Source organism: Manacus candei, unplaced genomic scaffold (assembly GCF_025592945.1).
Source record: "Manacus candei isolate 608988 ecotype Guabito, Panama unplaced genomic scaffold, ASM2559294v1 h1tg000007l, whole genome shotgun sequence".
Lineage (NCBI taxonomy): Eukaryota > Metazoa > Chordata > Aves > Passeriformes > Pipridae > Manacus > Manacus candei.
Genome location: NW_026138055.1, coordinates 4,465,739 through 4,476,527, shown reverse-complemented (window position 1 = coordinate 4,476,527; position 10,789 = coordinate 4,465,739). Strand labels below are relative to the sequence as shown.

General features: G+C 45.6%; 3 protein-coding genes across 3 annotated transcripts in view; 1 reads left to right on the top strand and 2 right to left on the bottom strand.

Moving 5' to 3' along the window:
* The window catches only part of ANKRD66 (ankyrin repeat domain 66), a 75,090-nt gene that overhangs the window by 26,892 nt on the left and 37,409 nt on the right, over positions 1-10,789 (top strand). The window lies entirely within an intron of this gene.
* LOC127481637 (taste receptor type 2 member 9-like) lies at positions 3,309-4,274 on the bottom strand. Its single transcript, XM_051811136.1, has one exon. It carries the CDS (start codon positions 4,272-4,274, stop codon positions 3,309-3,311), a length of 966 nt encoding a protein of 321 aa, XP_051667096.1.
* Positions 8,290-9,366, bottom strand: LOC127481484 (taste receptor type 2 member 9-like). Its single transcript, XM_051810838.1, has one exon. The coding sequence runs from the start codon at positions 9,241-9,243 to the stop codon at positions 8,290-8,292; it is 954 nt and encodes a 317-aa protein (XP_051666798.1). The 5' UTR covers positions 9,244-9,366.

The following is a 10,789-nucleotide window of genomic DNA, read 5'->3' as shown; positions in this document are numbered from 1 at the left end:
TAATACAGGACACACTGGGACCACAGGTACCAACAAGATCTTGGCTGATGGTGTAATCCAGGAAAATTCACATCACAGAAAATAGCTCTAGTGCTACAAGAAATGAATGATGAGTATTTTCTCTCTTCAGAATGATCATGCCTTTGTTTTCTGAGGGACAGAAATGCAATCACTCTGTCAGGCCAATATTCTTGTTAGAGCACTGACACATGGAAAGCTTTTTACAGACGACCTGAAGATCATCTCAACAGCAAAAGATGGTGCCTGCCACACATTCCCATGAAATCCATTCAGACAGTTTGTAGGCTTTTCATACAAGTTCTAGTTAGATCTTCAACACCCTTTATTTTTTGTATTGACAAGAAAACATCAATGTCATTGGTTTGGATGCAGTCATGCAAAACTATAGTTTCTTTTGATAGTTGATGATGTTGATGGAGGCCCCAACTAGAACTTAATTTGGCCATTGCCATAAGGGATCACAGGAATTGTTTCTACAAGTCCACCAGCAAGCAAAGGAGGGCCTCGGAAAATCTGCATCCTTTATTTGAAGTGAGGGGAAACATTGCCAGGAAGGATGAGAAGAAGGCTAAGGTACTTAATACCTTCTTTGCCTCAGTCTTTAACAACAGTCAGAGCAGTTGTCCTCAGGGAACTGAACAGCCTGAGCTGGAAGACAGAGACAAGGAGCAGAAGGAAGTCCCCGTAAACCAGGGGGCAGCTGCTGTGCCACCTACACACTCCCAAGTCTGTGATGCCAGATGAGATCCACCCAAGGGCACTGAGAAGTTTCTTTCCCTGGCTTGGCCCGTTCTGTGCTTTCTGCTCTGGTGTGTTGTACCTTGGAGAGGTGCCCTGTTCAGTGGGGAAGAAACTGTCTGGATGGTCAGGCCCAGAGTGGTGGTGAACGGAGATGCATCCAGCTGGTGGCCAATCAGCAGTGGTGTTTCCCATTGCTCAGCTTTGGGGCCAACTCTGTGTAACATCTTTATCAATGACCTGGACGAGGGGATCAAGTTCACCCTTAGTCAGGAGATACCAAGTGGTGTGGTAGTGTTGGTGTGTGGGAAGGTAGGAAGGCTGAGCAAAAGGGATGTGGAGAGGCTGGATCAATTGACTGAGGCCTATAAAGCATGAGGTCTGACAAGGCCAAGTGCAGGGTCCTGCAGTTGGGTCCCAGCCTCAGCTCAAATCCTGGGTTCCGTTTTGGGTCCCTCATGACAAGAAAAACATTGAGATGCTGGAACGAGTCCAGAGAAGGGCAATGGAGCTGGGGAAGGGTCTGGAGCACAAATGTGATGAGGAGCAGCTGAGGGAGCTGGAGGGGCTCAGCCTGGAGAAAAGGAGGTGCAGGGGGGACTTTACTGCTCTCTGCAACTGCCTGAAAGGATGTTGTAGCCAAGTCTGTTCTCTCAGGCCAAAAGGACAAAACAAGAGGCAACAAAGTCCAGGTGAACCAGGGGGATTTACCTTGGATATTGGGAAAAATTGCTTCAATGAAGGGCTGTTCAGGCATTTTTACAGCCTTCCAGTGCATGCACATGATAGCCTGGGGTCTTGGCTCCATGCCTGGGGCTCCTGCCATTTCCTGCAGCCCAGAGCACAACCTGCAGCTTTCACTGTAGCTGCACACTGAGCTGTCTGCGCTGAATGTATTGCTCAACTATTTCATGTACAGATAACCTGCTGTGGAGGGTTGACCTTGGGCAGCTGTTAGACACCCACCCAGTTGCTCCTACTCTCCCACTTTGCATAAAGGGGTGGTGAAAAATAAGATTGAAATAGTCATGGGTCGATGTAAATACCGGGATATTGCTCACCAGTTACTGTCACTGAAAGAACAGACTCAACTAGGGAAAAAAACAATTACATTTATTGCCATTTGAAAATAAAGTGATGAGAAACAAAGACAAACTAAAACCCTTTGCCTCTACCCCCCATTCATTCCAGGCTCAAGTTCACTCCTTCATTCCCAGAGTCTCTACCTCCTCTCCTACAGCAATGCAGAGGGACAGAAAATGGGGTCTACAGTCAGGTCCTATTGAGCTGTCTCCACTCCTTCCTCCTCACGCTTTTATCCTGCTCCAGCGTGGGTCCGTGCCATGGGCTGCAATTCTTCAGGATAAGGTGGTTCCAGAGTGGCCTCTGCATGGGCTGCAATTGTTCAGGATACAGCCACCACACCTTCTCTGCCATGTGGTCATCCATGGGCTGAAGGACCTGAGCTGCTTCCTGGACTTGTGTGGACTGCAGGGGCACAGCTGCCTCACCATGGTCCTCTCCATAGGCTGCAGGGGATGTCCACTCTGGCACCTGGAGCAACCCCCCTCTTCCTTCCCTGTCCCTGTTTGCTTCAGGACTGTTTCCCACATTGTTCTTCACTCCACACTGCCCAGCCATATTTCTCCCCTTTCTGAAATATATTTTCACAGAGGAGACACGACCATTGCTGATGGGCTGAGCTGTGTCCTGTGCTTTGTCCACTGGAGTGCCCGTATCTGCCTTTCCCTGGCACAGCCTGCACAACCCTGCCCTTGCCTCACTGAGACCCCCATGCACCCCCAGCTGCCAGCACCTGGCCCAAGCCCCCCCTACATCTACCTGTGGGTCAGTGCCAGTTGAAAGCAGGACTTTATTCCACGCTGCACGATGCACACAAACAAGTGAAAGCAGAGCAGGAGAGCAGTCACACAGAGCAGGGCAATCGTGCTCTGGCAGGAAATGGGGCAGAGAGGTCACACAGGGCTGGTGTGGGCAGTGGGCTCTGCACCCACCTGTGCCCCCCATGGCCATTCCTGCATCACTGTTTGTGTGTCAGTGACCACCTGTGGAGAGTGACAGGGATCAACATGTTCACACATCAGTTATCAACCACTGCCAGACAGTGATACAGCTCATCATATCAACCAGCTCATCATATCAACCAGTGACAGAGACATCTCATCATATGACACGGGAACAGAAATGTAGACCAAAATTGAAATAAACCTGTTGTTTAGTTCAGTTGTTACAATCAACAAATGCCAAAGCATTTATGGCAGGTTTGCAGAATTGCAACCAATCCATGAGTACAAGGTCTAAATGACTTTCTTATTGGCAACAATTCATCTCCAAGAACTATCAAAATATATGAGAATAATAATTTATTCTACTCCTATTAATAGTAATTCAAAGAATTTTAATGATGCATTATTAACCTCAAAGATGAACACCTCTATCATCTTCACTGCCTAGAGTGCTGCGTTAGAAATAAATTGACTTGTTTTCTACAGAGAAATATCAGCCTTTTGCAAGGGCTCTGGGTTTTCTTACAGTTCCCTCTTGAGGAAAACTTTGCACTTCCCACAGGGCAGAATTCCTAACAGTCTCTTTTCCAGCTTGGGATTACTGAAAATCAGAACAAGGGAATGAAAACCTGGAAAAGTGTATTGAATTAAGTAAGTTAAAAATATCGCATCACTTTCATTCTTCTTTGAATAAATTAGAATCAAGATCAAACATATAAAGTTGATGCTGTACATTATGAAGAAGGAGAGAATGGATTTCATGGCTTTGATGTGGGCATCCATGTTGAGGTCCTTCATGGAGTTTGTCTGCATGTTGCGTTTGTGTCTCCAGAGGGAAAAGAGAAGGAGAAGGGTAGACAAGATGACTGCTGTGAATGAAGTGGCATATCCAAAACCAATAATAAAATAATGAGGTAAAAAATGTTGATCTATTCTGATACTTGATTTCCAAATACTCCCTTGACAGGTGAAATTGAAGTTGTTACTGAGTGCTTTATCCATGGCTTTGTAGGCAATGATTCCGATAAACAGGGACAAAAGCACTGATCCCAACAAAAGGCAGGGCACAATCCTGTCAATTTTTACTTTCAGGTAGATGAAGAAGCTGTTCCTGAAATTAGCAATTTTTATGCAATAAAAGACAAAAAGAGAAGCAGAAAACCACAAGTTGGAATAACTAAAAAAGTTCTTAGCACTATTAAGTAGCTGAAATATGCGGTGAACATAAAGATAATTGGGATAAATTATTAAAAAAATTGAATGTACCCATGCAATGCACAAATACCAAAACCTGGAGGATCCCAGAAACAGCAAGATCTTCTCATTAGAGTTCAAGGTTTTCTTTCTGACCCAGGTCACACAAATCACAGAAACAATGAAAGCATTTATCCACATGCCAGCAAACACTTCAAGTGTTATGATGATGGTCACAGTTGTGTCAGCGTTTGAAGTGACATTGGATTGCTCTGGAGAGCGACAAACTTCCATCCTGGGAGCTGGGAGCAGTGCTGTGCTGGACAAGGGGCTGTTGCACCAATGCCAAACACAGGTCAGCGTCTGCTGTTGCCTGAGTGTCAGGTGTGGAAAGAGGAGCTTTATAGAGCTGCTGGTGGGGGGGATTTTGGTGCCTCTCATCTTGAGAGCAGGGCAGGTGCAGGGATGTAAATGTGCTGGGTATGCCCTTACCTGGTGTCAGTGTCAGTGTGCAGGATTTGCATGTTGGTTCAGGAGGGCTGTGTTGGGTTGCACAAAGAGTGGAGATGTTTTTGTGCAGAGGACAGGGTTGTGTTTTTGTGGGTGACACATGTTTGATCCCTGTGAGGATTTAGGATCTGGGCTCTTGTGTCCCTTGGTTGCCTACAATAAGCACATTAGTTTTGTCTGCAGTCATTCAAAAATATTATTTCTTTTGATAATGGCTGATGTTAGGCAGGGCATTGCCTTGAGAGAATTTTCATTTCCTCACTGTGATAGTTTGGTCTAGGCCTTCCTTGGTGACCAGTTTGCAACTAAGGAAGGGTCCAGATTTACCCAATATTCCCTATGATTTTTACGTAAGCCAGGCTATAAGAAGAACGGAGGGAAGGCCTTTGCTCTCTTTCCTTCCAGCGGCTTGGAGGTGCAGGTTCCCTGCTGTCGGATCTGCCGTGTTGGGGAGCGAGACCTGGTCAGGCCTTGCCGACCTTGGGAGACAGAGGTTGCCGGCGATCGTTCTGGAGCGACTCTCGGTTGTCCCAAGGAGAATAGTGAGATATTTCTTTGCTAACTCTTTTAGTTGCTAGATATTTGGCTGCTAATCGGGATATATATATATTCTATTTTGGTTTTGTTCCTTTTCCCTTCCTCCTTCCCTTTCCCTTGTGAAATTGTATATACATTTCAATTGTATATAACTGCAACATAAGTGCAAATATATTTATACATATATATTGCTTTAGCTGTCCCTCTCGTTTCAGTTTTTCTTGGTTGTTTTTCTCCCTCTTCTCCCTGAAGTTTGGGGGGGGGGGAACTTCTTGTGGTAAGGTTTGGAGACATGGCAGGGAGCCAGCTGCAAACCATATCACTTATACTGCCTGTTCTCTTCCTTATGCTTTGCTTTGAGTTTCTTGTGCTTTTACTGACAGAATAGAAACTGTGTTGTAAGGATGGATGGTTTTTTGCTAGTTTATTATTTTCTTACTTTATTTCTTCATCTCTCCATTAGTATATGAGAAGAAGTAATTTTTATTACAACAGGTTTGAAGATGAAATGTCTGTGCTGGGACTGTGTTTGCACAGGGCCATTAAATGAAAGTGTTACACCAGCCAGACCATGCTGTGGCTGGGGTTTAGACTCAGCTCTGTCTGGGGAATCTGACAATTTAAAACGAATATAAGGGTATAAATCAGAGTCTCAATGCTGGGTTTTCAATGAATAGAATATGTGGCTTATGTCCTTGAAGTACAAGGATTTGGTTTTAATGCAAGTCCATCTCCCACAGTACCACTTAAGAAGGGGAGGGAATCTCTTAGACTTTGTATCTACCAGCCCATGTGCATATTTTGGATGTCCCTGTGCATCTCAAATGGCACCTGAGCTCTCTGTTTCTGCATCTGGGTGGACACATGTATGTGGGATCTGAGAGACATGGCCGAACCCTCTCCATAATCCTTCTCTTTCTCCTTTATTGTAGAAAATCCCAGATGGTTCACCTTGGTTTGCTAACTACTTAGGCTCTTAAGATGCCCAGTTTATTCTGGGCAAATCCATTCCATCCATAACTCAGCTTCAATGCTCAGAAGGTCACAATTGTTTCAGGACACAATCCTGGGAAAGAGAATAAAAATCTCCTCTGGGCAGGTGTTATGGACTTGTTATGGAAATGTTAATTCAACCTCAAATCCTGCTTAGGCACAGAAGGAGGGCTTCCATGTTCTAAAGTGGCATTAGTTATTTATTTACTAGTTTCTGGGGAGTTGCTGTTTAAAGGGATGGATTGGTAGTGAGGCAATCTGATAGACTGTGTTTGGAAAAGGGGATAGCACAGTGGTTGAGAAGTTGCTCTGGCCTAAATGGTTGTTTTTTCTCATTTCATGGATAGGGAGGAAGCTTTCTGAAGGTGATATTATGAGAAGTGCACACCTGGGCATGAGGTAAAACATCCCCCTGAGCTGCCTGGGCTGGTGACATAAAGAAACAATTGCAGTTCTGCTCTGTTCATGCTGGTGTTAAGGAAACTTTCCTGTCTCCCCATCCAGGAGGCACTCTGGCAGTCCCACCCCTCCACCAGAGACTTTCATTGCTGGGACCGAAGCCCCTTTGCAGGGGGCAGCTCCTGTGAGCCCCCGGGTGCCCCACTTGAGCCCCTGCACACCCCACACCCCCTGAGTCAGACCAGGTTTCCTTACCAGCTGCACACTGGGTTTCCCATAGCAGAGTCTCAGACGTCTGGATCTTTAAAGCAATTTAATCATGGCACAGTAACAGAGAAGCAGCTTGACCTTGGTGCCTCTGAGAAAAGCTCATGTGTCAAGATAAAGACAGGGAGATGACTCACCAATGACTGTCACAGACAAACCAGACTTGACTTGGGAAAAATCAGTTGAATTTCTTGCCTATTGAAAAGGGAGTAGGAGGAAGGGGAACAAACACAAAACTAGAACAGCCTGTCCCCACCCCCCAGTCATCCCAGGCTCAACTTAACTCATTCTCAGATTCTCTACCTCCTCATCCCTGCCAGCAGTACAGTGAGATGGGGAATGGGGGTTACAGTCAGATCATAACAAGTGGTTTGCTTCGGTCCTTCCTCACTCTCTTCCCCTGCTCAAGTGTGGGTCTCTTCCATGGGCTGCAGTCCATCAGGATAAACTGGCTCCAGTGTGAGCTCTCCATAGCTGCAAGAGCTCCAGGAGCTGCAATCATTCACCCACCCCAGCTACTCTGTGTGGGGTCATCCAAGGGCTGAAGGTGGATCTCTGTTCCACTGTGGACCTCCATGGGGTTCAGGGAGCACAGCTGCCCCTCCATGGTCCTCTCCACGAGCTGTAAGGGAATCGCTCCTCCAGCACATGAAGCAACTCCTCTTCGTCCTTCCCTGTCCCTGTTTGCTGCAGGACTGTTTCTCACAATTTTCCTCACTCCACACTGCCAGGTCTGTTTTCACCCACTCTTCAGTATATCCTTCCAGAAGAGCCATGAGCATTTGCTGATGGACTGAGCTGTGTCCTGTGGGGGGTCCTTTGGAAAAATGCCTTCAAGTGGCTTTCCCTGGTACAAGGCAGCCCTGCCCTTACCTCGCTGAGAACCCCACAGACAAACAGCTGCCAGCACCTGACCCGTGGGTCAGTGCCAGTTGAAAGGAGGACTTTATTCCACGCTGTGCGATGCACACAAACAAGGAAAAGCAGAGCAGGAGAGCAGTCACACAGAGCAGGGCAATCCCGTTCTTGCAAGAAGTGGGGCAGAGAAGACCCTCAGGGCTGGTGTGGGCAGTGGGCTCTGCACCCACCTGTGCCCCCCATGGCCAATCCTGCATCACTGTTTGTCTGTCAGTGACCACCCGTGGAGAGTGACAGGGATCGATGTGTTCACACATCAGTTATCAACCATGGATAGACAGTGATACAGCTCATCATGTTACACTAGGACAGGGCCACAGCAGCAAGACCTTCAAACCAAAATTGAAACAAAACCTGTTGTTTAGTTCAGTCTTTTCAATCAACAGATGCCAAAGCATTTGTGGCAGGTTTGCAGTATTGTTATTGCCCTTTTGCATCCAGTCAGTGTATACAAGATCTAAATGACTTTGCTATTGACAGTAATTTAGCTCTGTAAACTATCTAAATTAAATGAGAATAACAACATACTTAAATCACAGTAATATTAGTTCAAAGACTTTGAATGATATATTCTGAACATCTGTATCATCTACACTGGCTGGAGAGTTGCACTGGAAATTAATGGATTTGTTTGCTATAACAACATATCAACATTTTGCAAAGAGTCCAGCTTTTGTTACAATGTCTACTTTATGCAAAACTTGCATTTCATACAGGATAGAATCTTTAGCAGTGTTTTTTCCAGATTGGGATTGCTGAAAATCACAATAAGGGAATGAAAACTTGGAAAAGCGTACTGAAATACATAAAAAAGAAACACCAAGTTATTTTGGCTCTTCATTGCATAAATCAGTGTCAAGATAAAAAATACAAAGTTGATGCTGTACATTATGAAGAAGGAGAGAATAGATTTCATGGCTTTGATGTGGGCATCCATGCTGAGGTCCTTCACAGAGTTTGTCTGCATGTTGCGTTTGTGTCTCCAGAGAGAAAAGAGAAGGAGAAGGGCAGACAAGATGACTGCTGTGAACAAAATGGCATATCCAAAACCAATGATAAAATAATGGGGGAAAAAATGTTCTTCTGTGCTGATACTTGCTTTCCAGATCCTTCCTTGACTGGTGAAATTGAGGTTTTTACATATTACTTCATCAGTAATATCATAGACAATGATTCCGATGACCAGGGAGAAAAGCACTGACCCCAACAAGAGCCAGGGCACCATCCTGTCAATTTTTACTTTCAGGTAGATGAAGAAGCTGTTCCTGAAATTGGCAATTTTTATACAATAAAAACCACAAAGACAGGCTGAAACCCAAGAGTTGGAATAATTTAGAAAGCTCTGAGCACTCTCAACGAGCTGAAATATGGGGTGAACATGAAGATAATTGGGATAAATTAGTGAGAGAAAGTAATATACCCATGAGATGCACAAAAACCAAAACCTGGAGCATCCCAGTAACAGCAAGATCTTCTCATTAGAGTTCAAGGTTTTCCTTTTGATCCAGGCCACACAAATCACAGAAACAATGAAAGCATTTATCCACATGCCAGCAAATGCCTCAAGGGTGACAACGGCCACAGCTGTGGCAGCGTATGAAGTGACATTGGATTGCTCTGGAGAGTGACAGGCTTCCATCCTGGGAGCTGGGAGCAGTGCTGTGCTGGACAAGGGGCTGTTGCACCAATGCCAAACACAGGTCAGCGTCTGCTGTTGCCTGAGTGTCAGGTGTGGAAAGAGGAGCTTTATAGAGCTGCTGGTGGGGGGGATTCTGGTGCCGCTTGTCTTGAGAGCAGGGCAGGTGCAGGGATGTAAATGTGCTGGGTATCCCCTTACCTGGTGTCAGTGTCAGTGTGCAGGATTTGCATGTTGGTTCAGGAGGGCTGTGTTGGGTGGCACAAAGAGTGGAGATGTTTTTGTGCAGAGGACAGGGTTGTGATTTTGTGGGTGACACATGTTTGATCCCTGTGAGGATTTAGGATCTGGGTTCTTCTGTCCCCTGCCCACCAGTGATGCTTTTGGTGAGCAGGGTGTGCTCTCAGCAGAGCACAGTCAGGAGAGTCACTGTGCTCTTTTAACCAAGAGTCCAGGAGCTACAAATTTTATGTGAGCTGCTGTGACTGGAATTCCTTTTAATCCTTCACAGGCATTGAAATCCATGTGACTTTTACCGCATGGTAATGCCTGCAGATTAAGTGAAGAGCCACAGAGTGAGGAGGCACTGAAAGGAAAGCTGGATCTTTTGTTCTGGGGTCTGGGGTTAGGTTTAGGCATATGGAGGAAAAGGGTAAAATTCATCATGAGGTGCACTGAGTGCCCTTGGACTCTGGGTTAATACAGGACCTTGCACATTGGGAACACAGGTACCAACAAGATCTTGGCTGATGGTGTAACCAAGGACAATTCAAATCACAGAAAATACCTCTAGTGCTACAAGAAATGAGTGATGAGCATTTTCTCTCTTCAGAATGATCATGCCTTTGTTTTCTGGGGGACAGAAATGCAATCTCTGTCAGGCCAATCTTCTTATCACATGCTCCTATTTGCATGTTTTTGTGAAGGGCCTTGTTACAGCACTGACACATGGAAAGCTTTTTACAGAAGGCCTGAAGATCATCTCAACAGCAAAACGTGGTGCCTGTCACGCATTCCCATGAAATCCATTCAGGCAGTTTGTAGGCTTTTCATACAAGTTCTAGTTAGATTTTCAACACCCTTTAATTTTAGTATTGCCAAGAAAACATCAATGTCATTGGTTTGGATGCAGTCATGCAAAACTATAGTTTCTTTTGATAGTTGATGATGTTGCTGGAGGTCCCAACTAGAACTTAATTTGGCCATTGCCATAAGGGATCACAGGAATTGTTTCTACAAGTTCACTAGCAAGCAAAGGAGGGATCAGGAGAATCTGCAATCTTTATTGGATGTGAGGTGAATCATTGCAAGAAAGGATGAGGAGAAGGCTGAGGTACTTAATGCCTTCTTTGCCTCAGTCTTTAACAACAGTCAGAGCAGTTGTCCTCAGGGAACTGAACAACCTGAGCAAGAAGACAGAGACAAGGAGCAGAAGGAAGTCCCCGTAAACCAGGGGGCAGCTGCTGTGCCACCTACACACTCCCAAGTCTGTGATGCCAGATGAGATCCACCCAAGGGCACTGAGAAGTTTCTTTCCCTGGCTTGGCCC

Excerpts from the sequence above, each read along its gene's own strand:
- LOC127481637 (XM_051811136.1), bottom strand. The coding sequence starts at position 4,274 with ATGGAAGTTTGTCGCTCTCCAGAGCAATCCAATGTCACTTCAAACGCT.
- LOC127481484 (XM_051810838.1), bottom strand. The coding sequence starts at position 9,243 with ATGGAAGCCTGTCACTCTCCAGAGCAATCCAATGTCACTTCATACGCT.